The sequence below is a fragment of the Cydia pomonella genome, chromosome 28, assembly GCF_033807575.1.
Source record: "Cydia pomonella isolate Wapato2018A chromosome 28, ilCydPomo1, whole genome shotgun sequence".
Lineage (NCBI taxonomy): Eukaryota > Metazoa > Arthropoda > Insecta > Lepidoptera > Tortricidae > Cydia > Cydia pomonella.
Window position 1 is genome coordinate 3088351 of NC_084730.1, and position 21966 is coordinate 3110316.

Below are 21966 nucleotides of genomic sequence, written 5' to 3' on the forward strand. Positions count from 1 at the left end.
ACTTCATGTTTAAGTTGAATATATACACCGTGTTTTTATTGAATTGCGTTAACTCCGGGGTTTCGGTAAGTACGTTTAAGGAAACTAAATGGCATAGTTAATTTTCAAAAAAAAAAAAATTTTTGTTTTTTTTTTACTATTTTTATTTTTATAAAAAGTAACTAAATGTTGCATACAGCGTTGTTGTAACACGGGCATTACATTTAACTCAACCAAACAATTGAAAACTGTGATATATCAATGTCATTTCTAACATCGATCGTCCGAGATAGTACGTTAGGTTAGTAGCAAATGTATGAACTCGCACTAAACACTAATCAATAAGTGAACAGGCCCTAAGGCGTACACGCTCGTAAGGGCCTTATAATATAAAAATTTATGATTGATTATCTCCGAAATGGAGTTAGTTAGAATATCGGTATCTTTGAGAAAGTTACTTAATTTAAGCTCAGGAATGCACCCTCGAAATTAACGCAAATAATAAAAAAAAAAACACGGTGTATAGTTCGTGTCATCCACGATGGCGCGCAGATTTGTCAAATGTAACCTCTAATAATATGACAATACGAGTCGAGGCGCGCGTCGTCGTGAATGACACGATCTATATGGAGCATATCTGCTCCCAAGCATATCAAAGGTTACGAGCGTTTTCACATTGCCCGATATGATATCGGGTTTCGGATGGAAGTAAAAATTAAGACATGTGTTTTTAGGGTTCCGTAGCCAAATGGCAAGAAACGGAACCCTTATGGATTCGTCATGTATGTCTGTCTGTCCGTCCGTATGTCACAGCCACTTTTTTTCGAAACTAAGAACTATACTGTTGAAACTAGATGTACTCTTTGAACCGCATTAAGATTTTCACACCAAAATAGAAAAAAACAATAAATTTTGGGGGCTCCCCATACTTAGAACTGAAACTCAGAATTGTTTTTTCATCAAACCCTTTAAAAAAATTATATTGAGGTTTCTAATATCATTTTTTTCTAAACTGAATAGTTTGCGCGAGAGACACTTCCAAAAGGTAATATGTATGTCCCCCCCCCCCTGTAACTTCTAAAATAAGAGAATGATAAAACTAAAAAAATATATGATGTACATTACCATGCAAATTTCCACCGAAAATTGGTTTGAACGAGATCTAGTAAGTAGTTTTTTTTTAATACGTCATTAATGGTACGGAACCCTTCATGGGCGTGTCCGACTCCCACTTAGCCGCTTTTTCTGTATTTATTAAATTATTATTTTTTGTTAGCCTACTTTAGTGTCCCACTGCTGGGCAAAGGCCTCCCGTCGTTTTCTGGCGGCGGTTTTGTATTTGGTTGGTTAACCAATAAATGCTTTAACTACCCGAAAATGTACAAATTGTCTGTTTACTTTTATTTAAATACCTAAAGATACAGAGTATAGGTACATCCGATATCAGATCGCACAATGTGAAAACGCTCTACGGCGAACTACATACTAACATCGAGCTGGGCTTTCCGTTATGTCATAGTCCATACGTTCAAAAAAGCATTAGGCCGTGGACTAGACGCACGATGCCGAGCGGCACGATCAAAATGTATAGACTTTAATGTATCTGTTTTGGACGAGAGCAGCGGCCGCTCGCCGCGCCGCCCACCGCTCCGCTCGCCGCGTAGTCAATGGCCTTACGACAAAACCTATACATATTTAAATACATATTTTCTTAATTGCGGTTATTTAATCCGTGGTTAAACTTGCATGATTAACGAAATGAAATCCGACCAGACGTAATTGACCATGTTGTGGAATTTTATTCATTTATCGTCTATTTTGAAAAATGAAAAAAAAAACTTCCGCAGAACAAGCGTGTGATATAAGGGCGGTTACAGACTAGCGTCTTTTTCTGCGCGTATACGGTCGTTTCGGCGTTATAAGATGACATGCGCGTTACCTTTCCCTACATTTGATCTATACGAGCTTACACGCTCGTATAAAACGTTAGTCTAAAACCGCTCTAAATCGGGCAAATTATGCGGTAAAATGTTGAATACATATGTAGTTAAAAATCGTGCTTGTTAAGGTTATTTCATAATTATTAATTACACCGCTTAAACTGTCCGATATTTATTTAATGATTACTTCTGCTGAGTTCTTTATTATGCTAACAATGTAAGTATTAGATAGATGTACGAGTATGCATAGATGTCGTGGTCAGATCTTAAAATTGATCATTTCATGATGTGGTAACCATTTCATAAAATGATCGGTTGGCCACAATTGACAAAATCAAACGTAACCTAACCGTTATCATGAAATGTTCAATTTCAATTATCTGCCCACGACAGACGCAGGGATATGACGGTTACGCTTTGATCGTCTATCATACTCTCGCACTTAAGCCGCGAACTGGACGCACAAGCTCGCGCCGCCCCGCCCTGAGCAGTACGATCAAAATGTATAGACTTGAATGAATCTGTTTTGGACGACAGCGGCGCCCGCTTGCCGCGCCGCCCGCCGCTCCGCTCGCCGCGTGCGTCCAGTCTGACCTTACTTACTCTGATAAAAGTGCAATCATTATTCGTTCACTGGTCGGGTTTTATACATATATAAAATAGGTCTGTCTTTCTGTTCACGCTGACGTAGTAAACGGGGGACGGATCAGGGTCTACTGCGGCCCCCTGATACGTAAATAATTTTATTGTTATCACGTTTTTATTGTTTTACTATATCACCGATTATTGACACTTTATTATATGTTTAGCTAAGAAATTTATATATTCGCCAGTAAATGTGACAATCCAAATCAAAAGGGATCATATGGCGGTCGGCGCTTATGTCGCATAGTATCAAATTATTGGCGCGCCGCAAAATTTTATTTGGATTGTCACAAATGTAAAAAAAAAAATTAGCTCGAAAATTGACCCTTCGGCAATGCTGCAATTGAATTGAAATGCAATCTCAATGTGAGTATATAAGGTTCTTAGATTATGTTTAGCTATATCTAACCGAGTAAATATAAACGTATTTAAAATTTGCTGAAATAACTATGCAGTTAAAAGTGCATTTGTAAATGTAGATGACTGTACCATAGAGAAATAAGTAAGCGTACTGCTCACTCCATACATCAGTACCCCTAGTGTAAATATTTTCGACAGAGAAACGTGACGTACGCGTTTGCGTTAAGTGTAAGATTTTAGACTTTCCAAAACGTCCCGCTTGGCGCGCTGTTCAAAAACCCATACAAAATGAGACTTAACGCAAACGCGTACGTCACGTTTCGCTATCGACTAAATTTACACTAGGGGTACAGTTTTATCACCAAAACGTTTCTTATTTTCGTAGTCGACATCTAGCGTCAAGTAGCGGTTTTATCTGTAGATGTCGCGACGAACGAAAAGTCTTAATCTCAACAATTATCAGCTAATATTAAAACCGGATTAACCGGAACTCTATTTTAAGCTTTGGCGACCACCGGTTTGGCTTAGTGGGTAGTGACCCTGCCTACGAAGCTGATGGTCCCGGGTTCAAATCCTGGTAAGGGCATGTATTCGTGTGATGAGCATGGATATTTGTTCCTGAGTCATGGGTGTTTTCTATGTATTTAAGTATTTATAAATATTTATATATTATATATATCGTTGTCTAAGTACCCTCAACACAAGCCTTATTGAGCTTACTGTGGGACTTAGTCAATTTGTGTAATAATGTCCTATAATATTTATTTATTTATTTAAGCTACATCTGCTTGTAATATTAGTTGTAAATTGTTGAGCAATACACTTTTCGTCAGTCGCGACACTCGTGACATCTATTGTCTAGTAGCAGTACTGATAAATCCGCTACTTGACGCTAGATGTCGACTACGAAAATAAGAAGACCGAAATTTGATATTTAACAAATTTAGCACGTAACAGTGAAAGAATATGGATCAAAGTCAAATGGCGTTCTAAAAGTTTTAATTATGTGGCGATAGATGGCAGTAAATTTACGCGGCTACAAAGTTTTCATTGACAATTCTCTCTTTCAAATTCTCTTTGATATTAATAAATTTTTAGTATCTTTCGCAGACGTAGCTTGATATTAAATTCGTTTAGGTATAACGCGAATTGTGACTTTCCATCAGAAAAGGGCTCCATGTGCATAAGGACCCTTTCGGTATGGAACGCCACATATTATTCATGAAATGGACTTTAATCGTACTGGATAAGTTTTAGTTTAAGTTACTTCACCAAATTGTCAGTTCTGCCACGAAATTAGTAAATTCGCAAAAGCTGGCACGAATTGTAGACTCCGAACACGTCGAGTTTGACTTGGCAGCGACAATGCATATGTCGGCGGCCGATCGTAAAATCAGGCAGATCATGAAATTCCTTGAGAAACGTGAAAATCATTTGCTCGTTTCTTGAGGCGACGGAACCCCGCTTATATTAGGATAGTTTGGCCGTCGGGCAACTGAAGCGACCTAACGAACCTATCTTACCTATCTATTGGTTTAACGTGACTATCGTCAAAACAATGCACAGGAACTTTACGATCTGCCTAATTTTACGATCGGCCGTCGACACAATAGCCCATAGGAGCGCCATATTTGACGTATCACTTGGAATGAAAACTTAGCGTCGTCCTATTGTATGAATTGTGTAGATTTTTGGCAGTTTCCGACTTCTTGCCTCGTATAGCTCACAACCGCTACAGCTAGACAACCGGTTTGGCCTAGTGGGTAGTGACCCTGCCTACGAAGCTGATGGTCCCGGGTTCAAATCCTGGAAAGGGCATGTATTTGTGTGATGAGTATTTGTTCCTGAGTCATGGGTGTTTTCTATGTATTTAAGTAGGTATTTATAAATATTTATATATTATATATATCGTTGTCTAAGTACCCTCAACACAAGCCTTATTGAGCTTACTGTGGGACTTAGTCAATTTGTGTAATAATGTCATATAATATTTATTTATTTACTATAATATTTATTTATTATAGCTGTCAAATGAACTGTAGCAAGCGGTGTTAAAATGAAATTAAATGAAAAATAAAAATTTATTTATTTCAAGAAATTGGCATTACAACAGAAGCAGTAGGTACAGTCACGTCTGAAAATATCGACACGGACAAAATATGTATACACTACCTTAATATATGGGCAATAAGGTCGTGTATACATATTTTTGCCACTTTGTACGTATCGATATTTTCAGACGTGACTGTACAATGATCCCTACACATTACACATAAACATTGTGTGTAACTCCGGGGGTAAGAATATTGCTAACTCGGGTCTTTAACCACCCTCGTATCCAAAGTTTCACTAGCCCCCCTCGTTGCACAATGTACTATTATTGGGCAAGAAAATTCTTCAAGACAATTAATTAACTCGATGTGTCAAAACTTAGAGAATTTTAACTACAATATATTACTTACTCAACGTAACGACGAAGCTGCTGTAATCGTGTTATTTCGTAAATAGGAACATATCGGGATGATTTGATTAATCAATAGTAATTTAGTTTTGAATATTTGCTGTTACTTCGCCATGTCTTCGCCCTAGGAAAGAACCTAAAATTAGATCGAAATATTTAGCCATTTGGGAGTAGATCAAAACATTATACGATTAAATGAAATAGGTTAAAACTAGAACGATGAAGGAACAGATCCAGGCAGTTTTCTATTGGGTTGGTTAACTGATACATGTTTCAAGTACCCGAAAATGTAAAAACACATTGTTTACATTTAATTAACTACCTAAAGATACAGACTATTAGGTTCAGCCTGTAACGTGGGAATCTCAGAGGAATATCGAAATGTTTCGGCTCTTAATTTCGGACCGATAGCCCGGTACGACCTTCATACCTTCAAGAAACCCGTACTCTCCTGTTCAAGGCTGTGGCAACGCGCTTGCAACCCCTTTGGTGTTGAAGGTGTCCATGGGCAACGGGAATGGCTTACCATCAGGCGATATCGTCTGCTCGATTGCATAAAAAATATGTGTCATAAAATAAAATAAAAGATGATGTTCAATACGTTCGTGCCAGTTTTGGTGATGATCTAGTAGTATTATTTTCAGAGCTTTTTATTTGTTCCATCCAAGTCTTAGTTAGATTTTAATAGTAGTTATAATATAAAAAAAAACAAGTCATACCTTCCTCTTCCTTTTCAGACGTCTCGAACCAGAACACGCCGCTCGTCCATCTAACTTCCTCCTCACCGGACCCGATACAAGTTACTATTGTGGTAGAAACAGTCAAAGACTTCTACATCAAGCTAAATACTACAACTAATATAACAGTGACGCCGAGCCAGCCGAAATACTACTTTTTTCCTTTTAAACAAGAAAAGGTGTGTGCATATTGTATTAGTACAGATTTTAATCTTAAAACTTACTTACTACTTACTCCGTTGGCTCAGCGGCCCAAAATGAGACTTGGCCTCCGACACAAGACAGCGCCACTTTTCTCGGTCCTGTGCGACCTCTCGCCAATTGTCGACTCGAAGCTCGCGCAGATCCGCCTCCACCATGTCGCTCCAGCGATACCTAGGGCGTCCGCTTGGACGTCCTCCTGCTAGGCGACCCAGGTACGCTCTTTTTACGTTCCGATCTTCGTCCATTCTCTCAAGGTGGCCCAACCAACGGAGTCTGTGGGCTTTACTTTCTCCCATGATGTTAGGTTCAGCCACTAGGTCTTCAATCTCACGGTACTTAAGGACTTTCCCAGGGCCCAGTATTTTACGGAGGAATCTTAAAACGCCAAGAACACCTAAAGCTCCAGCGTTGTAGTAGGTAAGCCTGCTGCAACACATGCTGAGGTTCGCTCCTTTTTAGCATCATAATTTTAAAAGTTTTTTATATCTACATGTAAACATTAATTTGTGCCTACTTAAGTTTCATTCTAAGGCTTGTAATGTTTTGTAGCATTGCCTGTAAACATTTTTCAATGTGGTGTTAAATAAAAAAAATCTATGTCTATGTCTTCTATGTCTTAAGTCGTTACTAGTCGCGCCCACAGCGCCAAGGACAACTATAGGTGTAATGGCGGACGCTGTCAAAGTAACTTTCACACTTTCTTGGCATTTAAGATTTTAATAGTGTATTCCTGATCATATTTAAAGATTAAAATGTCTTAAAAACTTTTCTGGGATTCGCCTAGTCTCAGAGTTAATGCCAATTGAAAAAGAAAACATATTTTTTGTTACTTAGTGCTAAACGCGTTTTTGATGGCTATGTTGCTACTATGGGACGTAGTCTTTCTTAATATCCTCATTGATAGATGTAAAAAAGTGAGAAATAACACTTTGCAAAAACTAGGTTTTACGAAAAAAAGTAAAAAATTCCTTTTACAGTACATATGGGGCTACTTTATAGCACTAGTGCGAGAAGTAGCATATTACGTTACTGTGTCGAACATTTAAAGGGCCATATGTACTGTAAAACGTTGTACGATACATGTGCGAATAGGTAATTCGCAACTCGTGTCGATTTAAAACACTCCCTTCGGTCGTGTTTTAATTTATCGCCACTCGTTTCGTGAAAAATGTTTTTTTTTTTTTTTTTTTTTTTTATGTTATGTTTTCTTACTTGTTGTTTTCCTCTTTTATTTTGCCACAAATAAACACTCTAATCTACTATCTACACAGAGGTCCATTTAAATTTTACTTTCAGGAAATGGACTTAAAGAAACAAAGTGAAAAAAGACAGTCCATGTGCAGTGGTGAAGAGAAAAGCGTGTTCTTGGAGAACATCTTCGAGAGCCAAGAATCCTATTCGTGGTTCAGACAACCGAAGAGTGTGATCGTGATGATAGAATCAGATGATGACGTCTGTGCTGTCATATCCATTCAGAATTTTTCGGTGAGTATGTTTTGGGAATCTAGTAAATTATCAGCCATCTTCCCAAGACTAAACCAGAATTAAATGCAATTTAGGATACAGCAAACATAGGTATATACTGCGGAAAAACAGGACGAATACAGTTAAATACTGAACGAATACATATACTGCATGAATACAAGTAAATATTCACAAATACATCTAAATATATATTAGTATAAAAAATACTAGAAAAAATTAAGATATTCACATAGAATTTAGAAAAGTGTGTCCTAGTAGTCGTGGTACAACCGAAGTGTAATCGTATGTATGTATGTATGTATATACTTTATTGTATATATAAATAAAAACACGAAAAATACAGTTACAGAGTAAATTAAATACAACAAAGGCGAACTTATCCCTGTATGGGATCTCTTCCAGTTAACCTTTGAGAAAATGAGTAAAACAGAAGTAACGGTGAATGAATGACAAACACAAACAAAAGTGTACAATCACTGAAAATAAAGAAATAATAATCGTCCTGATATAGTCAAATGATGACGTTTGTGCTGTCATATCTATTCAGAATTGTTCTTTCTGCTTCAGAAATATTTATTGTAGAACAACGTACAACTTTTATATTTGGTTAAATATATTTTATTTCAGTGTCCAGTGTTTGATAATGAGAGGAACATATTATACGACGGCTACTACCTAACGATGACAAGACGAGGAGGCATTACCTTAAATGTAAGTAAACTATGAAGTAAGTATTAAACTTTTTGGCTTATGGGAATATTAAACATCTGTTACATCTGAAAAGCTGTTGGTAATTTATGTTTGTGTGTGCGCCATTTGTGTTCATTACAAAGATACATCATTGAATATTGACATTAATATTTATTAATTAATATCAACGGAGGGTTATATATTACAGTAATTAAAAGATTGGTTGACTGGTAGAGAATGCCTTATGGCATTAATTCCGTCATTTGTACCTTCATGTATTGTGCAATAAAGATTTAATAAATAAATACATAAATAAAACAACTGTCAATTATTACTATTATTAGGGAGGTTATTGTAATGATAAAGGTAATATCAAATTATATAATTACTTTGCATGTAAATGTATAAAAATAAATTATCAAATAGGGCAAAACTACCCTAATTCGCCTCTTATATAAATAGATATAGTAAAAAAACTTGAACCACCTACAATCTGCTTTACCCGAATGTTGACTGGTATAAAATGCTTTCTAGCATTAAGCTCGCCTTTGTTCAAACATAAATAATCATATCGTTTCATTATTGTATTCCAGCAAGACATGTTCCCCGTGGGCTTCTACATAGTTTTCATAGTGAAAACCTCGGACGAAGACTGCACGGGCCAAAACGTAAATAAAACTCTACCCACGATGGCGCGGTATCTCGGCTGGCAGGAGAGCTACGTGGCCACTACGGCGAGGACTAAGAACTTCACGTAAGTTGTTAATACTTGACGAATATATGTAAATACATATAAAATCAGGTAAAATAATAACAAATACATATGAATATTGGCTAATACATTTGGATACATGCAAATAGTGGTAAAGTACTTTTCCCCAACCTGGCCAGCGGCCAGACCCGACTCGTGTGAAATCACCCGTCCACTCAGTGGGTGCGTTGGTCATACGTCGCGCTCGTCCGCGCTGGGACCCTTGTGAAGGCGGCAGACGTCCCCGAGCCTACCGCCCACAGGCACCCTTATGGGGGTAGTCGGCGTTCGTGTGCCAACCGCCGCATTGCCTGAGAGGCCGGCCTTCCCCCTTGCCGCGCTCCGCCGCCTCCTTCTGCGCCATCACGTCCTCGCAGAAGACTATGAACCAACCTGCTTTAACCGACTTTGAAATAAGCTCATTTGTTCCAGCCTTCGCATCATAGCCACGATATCATACCAGGACTACATGATCGCAGCGGGGGCTGCGCTTGGCTTCTTCTTATGTTTCTACGTCGCCTTTATAATCACGGTGGTGTATCAACGACGCCAAGCGAGACTGGATGCTGAGGCTAATTTAAATGAAGGTAAGAAAAAAAAATTACATGAACTGCATAAATGAAAAGCCGATACTAGTCGAATACTAGACGAATACAATTAAATATTGACCGAATACATGGACATTGGACGTATACATACAAATACAGGCAAATATTCCGTAATTTTATGTAGATAGTATTTACAGTAAAATCCTTGTAAATATATAATTAATTACTTGAGAATACCTAATAATGGTACCAGGACTACATGAGCAGACAGGGGCTGCGTTTAGCTTCTGCTTGTTTCTACGTAGCGTTTATAATCACGGTCGTGTATCGCGACGCAAGGCGAGACAGGATGCCGAGGCTAACTTGAATGAAGGTAAGAAAATACGAGGAAAATACACAAATACAAATACTGGCAAATACCAGGCGAATACGATCAGATACCGGTCAAAACAGGTAAATATTCTTTGAATACATGCAAATACAATTACAATGTTTTGGGGTTCAATGTGATTTTTAGGGTTCCGTAGCCAAATGGTAAAAAACGGAACCCTTATAAATTCGTCATGTCCGTCTGTCTGTCCGATTATGTCACAGCCACTTTTTTTCTGTATAATTTCAAACATTAAATTTCTTTATTTACAATAACAATATACATAATGAGTATATAGAGAGGTATTGCTATAACTAGCTTAAATCTAAAATAGGCCCTTGAGGCATTGTACTAAGGCTGCTGGCGGCATTTACTCGTTGTATCGCAATACTGATACGTTGCGCGAGGAAGTCGCCACCTCTTCGGTCACCAGTAGGTAGGCTATAGTATCTCGCGGCGAGATAGACTACCCGTCTTTTTCTAACTATCCTAATTAAAGAGAGACGGGTAGTCCATCTCGCCGCCGCGTGAGAACGTTGCGCCAATCATATGCATATGCCGGCAGTTACGTCAACCAGACGCTTCGCGAATTCTGCAACAAACTTGTGCGCGTTGGGACCCCATGGACCTAGAGTTTCAACGCGAAATGGTACTCTCTGCTGAGGCTCTATAAGGGTTCCGTAGCCAAATGGCAAAAAACGGAACCCTTATAGATTCGTCATGTCCGTCTGTCTGTCCGTTTATGTCACAGCCACTTTTTTCCGAAACTATAAGAACTATACTGTTCAAACTTGGTAAGTATATGTATTCTATGAACTGCATTAAGATTTTCACACAAAAATAGAAAAAAAAAAACAACATTAAATTTTGGGGGTTCCCCATACTTAGAACTGAAACTCAACATTTTTTCATGAAACCCATACGTGTGGGGTATCTATGGATAGGTCTTCAAAAATGATATTGAGGTTTCTAATATCATTTTTTTCTAAACTGAGTAGTTTGCGCGAGAGACACTTCCAAAGTAGTCAAATGTGTGTCCCCCCCCCCCCCCCCCCCGTAACTTCTAAAATAAGAGAATGATAAAACCAAAAAAAAATGATATACATTACCTTGCAAACTTCCACCGAAAATTGGTTTGAACGAGATCTAGTAAGTAGTTTTTTTTTAATACGTCAAAATTTAATATTTTTTTTTCATCAAACCCATACGTGTGGGGTATCTATGGATAGGTCTTCAAAAATGATATAGAGGTTTCTAATATAATTTTTTTCTAAACTGAATAGTTGGCGCGAGAGTCACTTCCAAAGTGATAAAATGTGTCCCCCCCCCCTGTAACTTCTACAATAACAGAATGATAAAACTATAAAAAATATGTGATATACATTACCATGCGAACTTCCACCGAAAATTGGTTTGAACGAGATCTAGTAAGTAGTCTTTTTCATGGGCGAGTCCGACTCGTACTTGGCCGCTTTTTTAAATTACTCCTTCTTTCCAGCGGAATGCATCTCATCCCCCTCGACGCCGCACGACGCGGCCAACGTGTCCGTCCGCAGGCGCCACGCCACGCCGATCAACGCGGAGGCTGAGAGCTCCTCTCAACGGTGTCTAGTGGGCGAGGGAGATCGCAGGGATATCGGTAAATATACTTTTCTCAAACTTGCAATGAAATGTTGTCATGACTTACTTCAAATTTGGTCCGGAAATACACATAAATACACAATACTACATATCTGGTGCGATGAGTGAAGATGATATGTTAAGGAATTCCATACAGCTTTACACACCTAGGCCTGTAAAGCAACCTTCTTTTGTTTTTAAGCGTCAATTGTAACGCGTCTTGGCATTCAACCATCAAAACACCTATAAGCAATATTTTTGGTTTGTTATGACATTCTGCTTTACGCTTTTATTTTATTTTACCTTTTTTATACTTCAGGGTTATTCGTCCTTCAGTTCTCATTTCTTTCTTCCTTCATTTCTGTATGACTGAAAAAAGAAACCTTTTTAGGGCTGTATCTCCTAGTCTCCTAAACCGTGCGTGACGTGCGTTGTAGCGCAAAAATAATCAAATGTTCGTTCCCCCTTTTGATTATTATATAAAAACAGAAAAAAGAAAAAAAAGACAAAAAAAAAACACCTACGAATAGGATCACACGGCGTTAATTTTTTCCATATACCGTATACAGGATTTTATATACGGGAAAGCCGTCTTGCCGGCCGCGTATCCTATACAGCCTCGCTACGCTCGGCCGTCTACATCTACTTGGTCTGCAACCCTTTATTTCCCGGCCTCTATAGTAATGTACTAATTATACTGGTCAGCAAATAGTATTAAGGGAGGGACGTATAATATTCTAGAGTCCATCTACATAGACTGAAACACTAAGTGTAAAAAGCTACCATATGGTAGCACTTTCACACTCTGTCACTCTAGAACTCGTAGATCCTTTAGGTCGTCCCCGGTAAGATGGCGCCACTTTTTGATATTTAACAAATTTAGCACATATCAGTGAAAGAATAAGGATCAAAGTCAAATAGCGTTCTAAAAGTTTTAATCATGTGTCGAAAGATGGCAGTAAATTTACGTGGCTACAAAATTGTCTTTGGCAATACACCTCTATTTCAAATTCTCTTTGATATTAGTAAGTTTTCTCGACAGATTTTTCAGATCAAATGGAAGGCAGTTTCATCAAACTGACCTTCATGCCGCCTCGAGTATCTGACGTGACGCTGTCATCTAACGTGACAGAGCTGTATTCTGACGTGTCGGAACGGTCATCTGACGTGTCAGAATTGTGCGGTGAGCATAGTGGTGTGTGATGACGTCATCGGGCCAGTGTTGTGTTTGTCATTGTCATTACATACCATTATGCTTGCTCTAGTGTGTGTATTGCTTTATGTTCGAGGTTCATACATATACCTTGTTATTCATAAAACTTTACGAGCATGTATTTAGCCAGAACTATTCACCAGCAGCTTGCTTTCCTATACAGCCTTGTGGACCGCGAAGTACCGTACTACAAGTACTCACCTGCGCCAGTTCTCGAAAATGGTCGTGCCACGCTCTATTGGGATCGATCTATTATCACTGACAGGACTATTGTAGCCAATAAGCCTGACATCGTGATAATAGATCGATCGCAACGCCGGGCCTTGCTCGTCGACGTCACCATCCCCCATGATGAGAATCTCGTGAAAGCCGAGAAGGACAAATCCAGCAAGTACCTAGACTTGGCTCACGAGATAACCGCCATGTGGGATGTTGACTTGACGATCATTGTTCCGATAGTCGTGTCAGCGAACGGTCTCATAGCGAAGAGTCTCGACCAACACCTTGAGAGACTCTCGCTAGGTAGTTGGATCAAGGGTCAGATGCAGAAGGCAGTAATTTTGGACACGGCGCGGATAGTACGTCGGTTCCTCTCTCTGCGGCCCTGACCACCGGCAGCTTGGGCCCTGCCCCGCTGCTGGCGGCACCCTAGGTTAGGTTTTATATAATGTGTTTATATCTTTTGTATTGTTTTGTAAGTGTTTTTATATTTTACTTTTATATACATATTGTAAAAAACCTGACGTAAGAAAAAAAATGGAATAAAGATGGAATAATAATAATAATTCAGCTTATATACGTCCCACTGCTGGGCACAGGCCTCCTTTCATGTGCGAGAGGGCGAGCATGTATTTTTTATTTATTTATTGCACATAAGAAAACACACTGGACAAAAGGCGAACTTAATGCCATAAGGCATTCTCTACCAGTCAACCTTTAGGCAAAGCAGATAAGTTGTAGGCGGAGCAAAAACATGAGGTATAGATGATACAATTAGGAACCTGTACGAACACAGTACAATTATCCTCTAAATAATGTTACACGAATTTTATAATTTTTGACCTCCCCCTCCTTGTCATATCTGGTCACATTTGAACCACGCCCTGGTGTAACGTCACATATTTATGAATATATATGTAATTTTCAGTAACAGATGAACTTGAAGGGACGTCACAAAGTTTGTGATTCCCCCCTCCCCTTGTCACAACATGTCACATTTTCTTGGCCCCCTCCCACCCCCTAAACGTGTATGTTGCAATCAACGGATGCCTGAAAATAAATGATATTTAATTTAATTTAAAGAAAATGTTGTTACAGAATGCAGTTCATCATCAGACACGGAGTCAGATTATTCTACGTTGGATGACATCAATCGGGAGAAAGACCTGAGAATGATGGGGAGGCTGTGCGTCGCTAACTTGGCCAGGTGGGTAGCGAGTTCAATCTGGATATACCCCGTTTTTTTCAGATTAGAAATTTTATAACCTCAAAAGTAGTGATATTTCCTCCAAAATTAAATCTGAGTAACTATGCCCTGAATTATACTGTCGTTAACATATTATTGTACCGCAATATTAGATATCATAGGAATAGGAGGCCACTACTTTTGAGGTTAGAAAAATTCTAATATTTAGAATAATGGAGTATAGTAAATGGGTGGATCATCTTTTTTGTATTGTTGATGTCCCGTTGTCCAAGAGACAAAACTACCTCAGTTTGTGAGAATGTTTTATCATGTTCTCCTAACGTGGATTGTTTAACCTTTTGAACGCCACGCCTATCGCACGCGGCGCGTAATCGTGAACCTTGTCGGTACGCAGGAAGGTTGATATTGGGCTGTAGCCGCGCGCGTCATATGACGTCTTTGGCGGTCAAAAGGTTAACGTGGCATATAACTAAGTACCACAGACATGCATCTTTGGTACATCTTTGTTGACTAGCATTAGTACTTTTTCTACTCGACGACTGTAATGGTTGAATTAAGATTTCGTATACCAAACTGTAATTGAATACTTGAAAATTTAGCTAAATGGATAGACAATGGGCAATCCATTGTAAAAAGATATATTGAAATTATAAAAAAAGTACAAGGAATCAAAATCTCAAAAAAAAAAAAAAATCTTAACTGTCAAAAATAAAATAAAGAAAATGGTACCCTTCGATTCCTTACATTTTATTGAAAAGTTAAAGTCAAATTCAAAACATTCTTTATTCAAATAGGCCTAGCAACAAGCACTTTTAAATCGTCAAATTTTACAAACATCATCTTAATCTAAATTCAGAGCAACTTATTGATGCAGTTATTATTGTTCTAAAAAAAAAAAAATTGTATGACAACTATATACATAAACGCAATATTTCAGGCTCAAAATTGCAATTTTCTTGATCTTCCATATTGCATTACATTATCATTTTGTGTGAGGCGTTTCAATCGTCGAATGCGAGCGTCTAACTCTCATTTCTGACCTCAGTGTTGCTTCAATGCCATGAGTCCTATATATACATTTGATACTCAGGAAATTCAAGATCGATTGACATTATTTACAAAAAACTGTCAAGTAGCCAATTGCGTACTTTTCATGTATGGGCTCCCAAACTCAACTATAATTTTTTTTTCGATACGCTGTAGTCAACTATAAAAAAAATGGACCAATCACGTGTCGCCACGCTCCCATAGAACGGGGGACGAGCGGGCGGGGGCTCGCGCGTTTATGTCTATTGTACTACATACCAATTTTCATTACTTATCTAGACCAGATCCCAACTGGGGAAGTGCCTCCACCTTACAGAAAACCGCAGCCAAATAACACTAGACCCTACTCATAGTGTTGTGTTCCTGCCGGGGAGTAAGGTTGCCAGAGCTCAACGAGTGGGGGGCCTCAACGGGTTAGGGTTGGCAACGCGCATGTAACTCCTATGGAATTGTAGGCGTACATAGGCTACGGAGACTGCTTACCATCAGGTGGGCCGTATGCTTGTTTGCCACCGACGTAGCATTAAAAAAAACTTATTTAGGTTTTATAGTAAAAAAAAAAAATTATTTTTGATGACCCGTAGAAAAAGTTTTGTTTTTGAAAAGTTTTTGAAATCTTAATTCAACCATTGCAGTCAACGAATAGAAAAAAAAAATTAGCACGTCACGCCTCGCCCCGTTGAACTTGTTTTTTATTTTTAGCTTATATTTCCTACGAGGTCTTCACAACTTTTTTTCTATATTTGTCCATATTTGTTTTAGATGTCGTCCCCGAGTGTTGCAAGCCCGATCCAAAATGTACCTCTGGAACGTCCTGACAGTAGCTGTGTTCTACACCTTGCCGGTCATACAACTAGTGGTCACATACCAAAGGGTAAGTTTGCCAATTATTTATTTAAAATATTTATTTATAATAATTAGCGATGCTACAACATATTTTCTCGGCAAGCCTTCAAGTTGGCCGTTTCGTTCCGTTCAGATTAACCGGTCAACAGTGGATCGAAATGACTAAAAAATGGACATTCGCATTATTTTTAAAACCCTGTTTTAAAAAATGCTTTCCGGTTGAAAATAAGGTTAGGAATAAATAATGTTATATAAAAGTTTTCAAAATAAGGCTTATTTAAAGCAGTTTTTTTTTTTGTATGAAACTGAAAAATAGGTTTCTTATTATAAGAAAAGCGTTACCGATCCCGCTTTCTAACCTTTAGAATATTATTCTCCTACTTACAAACAGTAGAAAATAGTAAACAGCTTATCTCGGTAGGTGCCCGTCTTTTTTTTATAGTCCAGTCAAAAGTCAGTAAAAAACAACATTTTTCTTAGTGTTTTTTTTTTTTTTTTTCAAAAGTTTAACGATATGTGAATGATAATTTAGTGTAAATACTTTTACGACACTACGACTTTAATACGACATATTTTTGTCATTTTGATATCCACTGTGCGGTCAAATACTCAGGTAATGACCGACAGCATCAAACGTGACATTGAGGTAGACGGACAGATCCTGCGCTATGTCGACGAGTATACGTACTTGGGGCAAAGTCTCTTTCAACCAAAGACAGGACAAAGAAGTCGAAAGACGGATCCAAAACGCTTGGAAAACCTATTGGTCTCTCAAGGAGCTACTGAAGGAAGACCTTCCATTAGCTCTTAAGCGGAGGCTCGTCGACATGTGCATACTGCCAATCCTCACTTACGGTGCTCAAACGTGGTCCCTTACCGAGTTACAAAAGACCAAATTGAAAAGACAAAAGAGCCATGGAGCGCAACATGCTCGCGGTGAAAAGGATTGACCGGATCCGAAAAACTACGTTTTTTTTCTCTCTATTAGGGTAAACAAACAGCCACTACAAGTAATACTTACAAAAATAATTACTATATTGTTTACAATATGTGTGGCCCACAGCCACTGATTGTACGTTGCGCACCAAAACAGGCATCGTCGACGTTGGGGTCAAAACCGCCAGGCTAAAGTGGGTCTGGGCAGGTCATGTATGACGTATGCACCCACAGAGGTGGGCTAAACTAGTCACAACGTAAATGCCGGCATGGTCGGCCTAAGAGGAGATGGCGGGACGACCTGGACGGATGGTGCAGTTCATCGGGAAGATTGGACGTCTAGGGGGAGGCCTTTGCCCAGTGGGACTCTTTATAGGCTCATTAAAAAAATATATATATTTATGTTAGTTGTCGCCCCCGAGTGTTGCAAGACCGACCCAAAATGTGCCCCACATATGCTCTTCTCACAGCACTTTTAATTAATACTTAAATTAATTTCACTATATGTGTTACAGCTTTTAAACCAATCAGGCAATGCGGACTTGTGTTACTTCAACTCTCTCTGCGCCCATCCCCTACTAGCGCTATCAGACTTCAACCACGTGTACTCCAACTTAGGATACGTGGTGCTGGGAGCACTATTCCTGGCTGCAGTGTGGCGGAGGCACGATTGGTACCAGGCACGGCTTAGGCGAGAAGTAAGTAAAATCTTATAACGTTGGCAATTTTCTGGTGGGATGCTAGACTATACTCTTATAAAGTAAGATTTTTTGTTGGGATCCTAGACTACAAAATCCTATAAAAAATGTATGACGTAAGTAATTTTCTGGTGGGATCCTGGACTATAACCCTATGACATAAGAACATTTTTGCTTAGATGCTGGACTATTATCGTCTGACCGGGCATGGCTCTGGCGAGAGGTAGGAAATCTTATGACTTACGATTTTCTTTGGCTGAGCGCTAGAACATTTTTGGTGGAATCCTAGACTACAATCTCGAGTCAAAAATCTTATGACGTAAGCCAGTTTCCGGTGATATGCTGCTCTTAGGTGACTGAGGAAGAGGCCGTTATAGATTTTAGTCGCAAAAATGTCAAATTGATAGATTTAGCGCATAAAATTGTATATCTTTTGTTAACTATTAGAAATAACAAGTACTGGTTTCTATTAGCACGTCTTGTTATCTTTCATTTTAATACATCATTTTTTTGAAAACAGACTCACTTAGTTAGTAATGATTTTTTTCCTGCTGGACGTTTAGGTAAACGCGCGTAAAGCAGTGATTTTGTCGATCTTATTTGTAAATTTCGTAAAGTTTGTACTGCTAAAAATAGTAATTTTGTATTACAAATATCCTGTACTTCAACTTTAATATACTACATTTTTGTTATTATAAATTTGAAGTAGTGTAAATGAAAGTTAAACGAAATCAATTTTCTCCAGAAATCAATTCAAAACAAGTGACAATTTCTCTGAAAATTGACTTAATATCAACGTAATTTTGATACTTAAACTATCTACAACATTTGCTGAAACTGTTATTATATTATACATCATTTTGTATAACTGACTACCATCATTTTTTGATGATTTTTTTAAAACTGCCCCTTCTCGTCACATATTACCGGGGACGCACGCTTGCGACCTCATTATTAAAAGGCAAGATGAGAAGACGTGCTAATAGAAACCAATACTTGTTATTTAGATATTACGTAACAAAAGGTGTACAATTTCAACGACTAAATCTATCAATTTAAAATTTTTGCTCTAAAATCGTTACCGGGCTCTTAAGAAAGTTCCTTATCGGACGGTCGGCAGATGGGGGCTAGGCGAAAAAAGTATGCGATTATTCCATTACTACCCTCTTTTGTTTAAATTATTTCTCGAGAATAAGTAGCCTAATTTTAACAACTATATATTCTATAGTGGAGCAGTCGGCAAACAGCCGCTTAGAAACAGGCGGTAACAGCGACGATCCGGGTTCGATCCCCGGACGTGTATACAGATATATTGCTTTTTGTATTTTTTTGCACTTGAATTTCAAATTTTTGTTTGACTAAGCGAGTGTGAAGCGCGAGCTAAGCGCAGTTTCAGTTTTTACAAAAATGTTTTCTTATGTTTAGTTGTTCTCGCTGCCTGTAAGTCGCATTTCTGAACTGATTTGTGAAATTTTGTAAGCAGTTTCGTTAATTGTTATTTTGTCAATTAAGTTTTTTTTTGTATTTTTAATTAATAATATACTACGTTTATCACTAAATAAATATAACAGTTAAATCTGAAAATTTTTGAAGCAGGTTTTTTTGTATCCTATTATTTATTTTGTTAAAACTTTTTTATAAAGCTAGCTCAGAGGGAATTATGTTCAAATCAAACCCCATTTTTAATGAAAATAGAAATAGTTCTTTTCACCTTTAACAATCATAATATCGGATATCGAATCTTTGTTAAAAAATATATATATATATACATATAATCTCGCCTATTTCCCGGAGGGGTAGGCAGAGACCACGGATTTCCATTTGCTACGGACATCCGGACATACCTCTTTCGCTTCCTTCACTTTCATGACATTCCTCATACACGCTCGTCGGTTTAGGGTGTTCTTGACCTGGCCTTTCTTCAGGATTTCCCGATTTGATCAGAGAAAGTCCGCCGAGGTCTACCCCTTCCAGCCCCCTCTTCTACTCCTTTTTATAATAAGTACCTTAGTTTTAGAGAAAGGAAAACAATTTATTAATATATTCGGTTCTTGTCTGATTTAATTTTTTGTCTTTTAATTATTTATATAAGAATTCAAGCCTTGGAGACCCTCTACATCTCTAAGGATAATTTAATATCTTTTTTATATTTTATCTCTGACACTTGGAGACTTATACATCTCTAAAGAATTTTAGTATTTGTTGGTTTTTTTATCATAGTTTTTTTGTGTAATTTGACATTTAGAGACAGTATACATCTCTAATAAAGTATTTATTATTTCATCGATTCCATATTTGTAATTGTTTTTTGTAATTTTTATTGTTTGTAAAAATGGACATGTAAAAGTGCCCCTGTGGCCTATTTACTGAATAAATGTTTGATATTTGATGTTTGATGTTTGTATTTCAGAAAGAGCTCGGCATACCACAGCACTTTGGTCTCCTATACGCTATGGGCATAGCGTTGGTCAGCGAAGGGATGCTCTCTGCTGCCTACCACGTTTGTCCCAACAGCATGAATTTCCAATTCGGTGAGTGTTCTACATATGTAGTGTGCTTAGACTCATGTTCGACAAGCGTACACCGAAATCCAATAGAAAAAGGAAAGTAATGTATACAAATATGACAGCTTTGTTTGACATTGACCTGTACTTTTTTATTGTTAAATGATAGTACAGAATATCAGCTAAAAGTTGACATCAAAATGATAGTCCTAGTTAAAACATTTGACAAGTTGCAGGAGTCCAAACAAGACCTTGTTTAATTTGTTCTAATAAATAAATAAATATAAATATTATACGACATTATTACACAAATTGACTAAGTCCCACAGTAAGCTCAATAAGGCTTGTGTTGAGGGTACTTAGACAACGATATATATAATATATAACTAATTATAAATACTTAAATAGATAGAAAACACCCATGACTCAGGAACAAATATCCATGCTCACCACACGAATAAATGCCCTTACCAGGATTTGAACCCGGGACCATCGGCTTCGTATGCAGGGTCACTACCCACTGGGCCAGACCGGTCGTCCAATACTTCTAATAGTATCTAACCTAAAATTTTCAGGGAGGTTGATATCACTGAAATACTTATTAACAAAAAAATAAATAAATAAAATATTTAAGTATATAAATTGTTGATAAGATCATGATTGTCGTCAAACAGTGACTGATTACGAAGTATTGCAATTTGGACTTCACTTTAGGGTATTCTCTATTTCACATGCAGAGAAATTGTACTCTATACAGGGTATTCAACTAGGCAGTGTGGGAAAATGAAGTACCAAAATTTGTTCTTCGGAGTTACGAGATCGATTATAATAAATTGCAAAGTATTTTTAATATTTTCGGTATGGAACCCTGTATCGATCATTGAAAATTTACCATTTTTCACCGTTTTTAATGAAAGACAGATTTGACCAAGTTCGTTTCTTGACCGCGTATGCGTGTCAAGTGACAATGCAATATTATGGTACCATCAATCTGATCTGATGATGGAGACAGGAGGAACATAGGAACTCTGTGATGACACAACGCAACCTAATTGTGTTTGGAGTTTTAGAATTGTCTCGATGAATATTAGTTGGCCGTGGTAAGAAAAGCACAGTCGGCGATTAAAGCGGTTCTCTAAATCATTGCCGAAAATTATTTTGCCGAATGTCATTTCACAATCAATTTTTCGCATAATTTCATTTCGTCGAATGTTCAAGTAGCAACTGAACATAATAATTCGTATTATTTCCCGACCATTAGTTAGCAACTTTATGTTTGGACAACAACTTAAAAAGACACTTTTTAAATCGCAATTTTTCAGGTAGCAGAATGACTTTGTAAGTCTAATACGAAACAGAATGTTTATTCTTGTAATCTATCATCGTTCGATGCAAAGTCGGTTCTCGCTATAAGGTCGCAGTTCACCTAATACGCTCCTCCTCGCTTCGCTCGTCGTACCTATCTTGTCTCTGTCAAATGACTATACGTTATCGTATTTTTTTTTA

At 37.9% G+C, this 21966-nt stretch overlaps 1 protein-coding gene across 4 annotated transcripts in view; it reads left to right on the plus strand.

The window, feature by feature from the left end:
* The window catches only part of LOC133532862 (SID1 transmembrane family member 1-like), a 59542-nt gene that overhangs the window by 17252 nt on the left and 20324 nt on the right, over positions 1–21966 (plus strand). For 2 of the 4 annotated variants that reach the window (XM_061871715.1, XM_061871717.1), the window contains exons 5-16: positions 2611–2652; positions 6123–6301; positions 7623–7811; positions 8439–8522; positions 9095–9255; positions 9685–9823; positions 10158–10173; positions 11669–11809; positions 14321–14429; positions 16239–16350; positions 17774–17956; positions 20367–20487. In XM_061871715.1, coding sequence (XP_061727699.1) covers positions 2611–2652; positions 6123–6301; positions 7623–7811; positions 8439–8522; positions 9095–9255; positions 9685–9823; positions 10158–10173; positions 11669–11809; positions 14321–14429; positions 16239–16350; positions 17774–17956; positions 20367–20487 — 1476 coding nt within the window. Of the gene's footprint in view, positions 1–2610; positions 2653–6122; positions 6302–7622; positions 7812–8438; positions 8523–9094; positions 9256–9684; positions 9840–10157; positions 10174–11668; positions 11810–14320; positions 14430–16238; positions 16351–17773; positions 17957–20366; positions 20488–21966 lie in introns of all 4 variants that reach the window. The other 2 variants (XM_061871716.1, XM_061871718.1) reach the window with 2 other exon arrangements.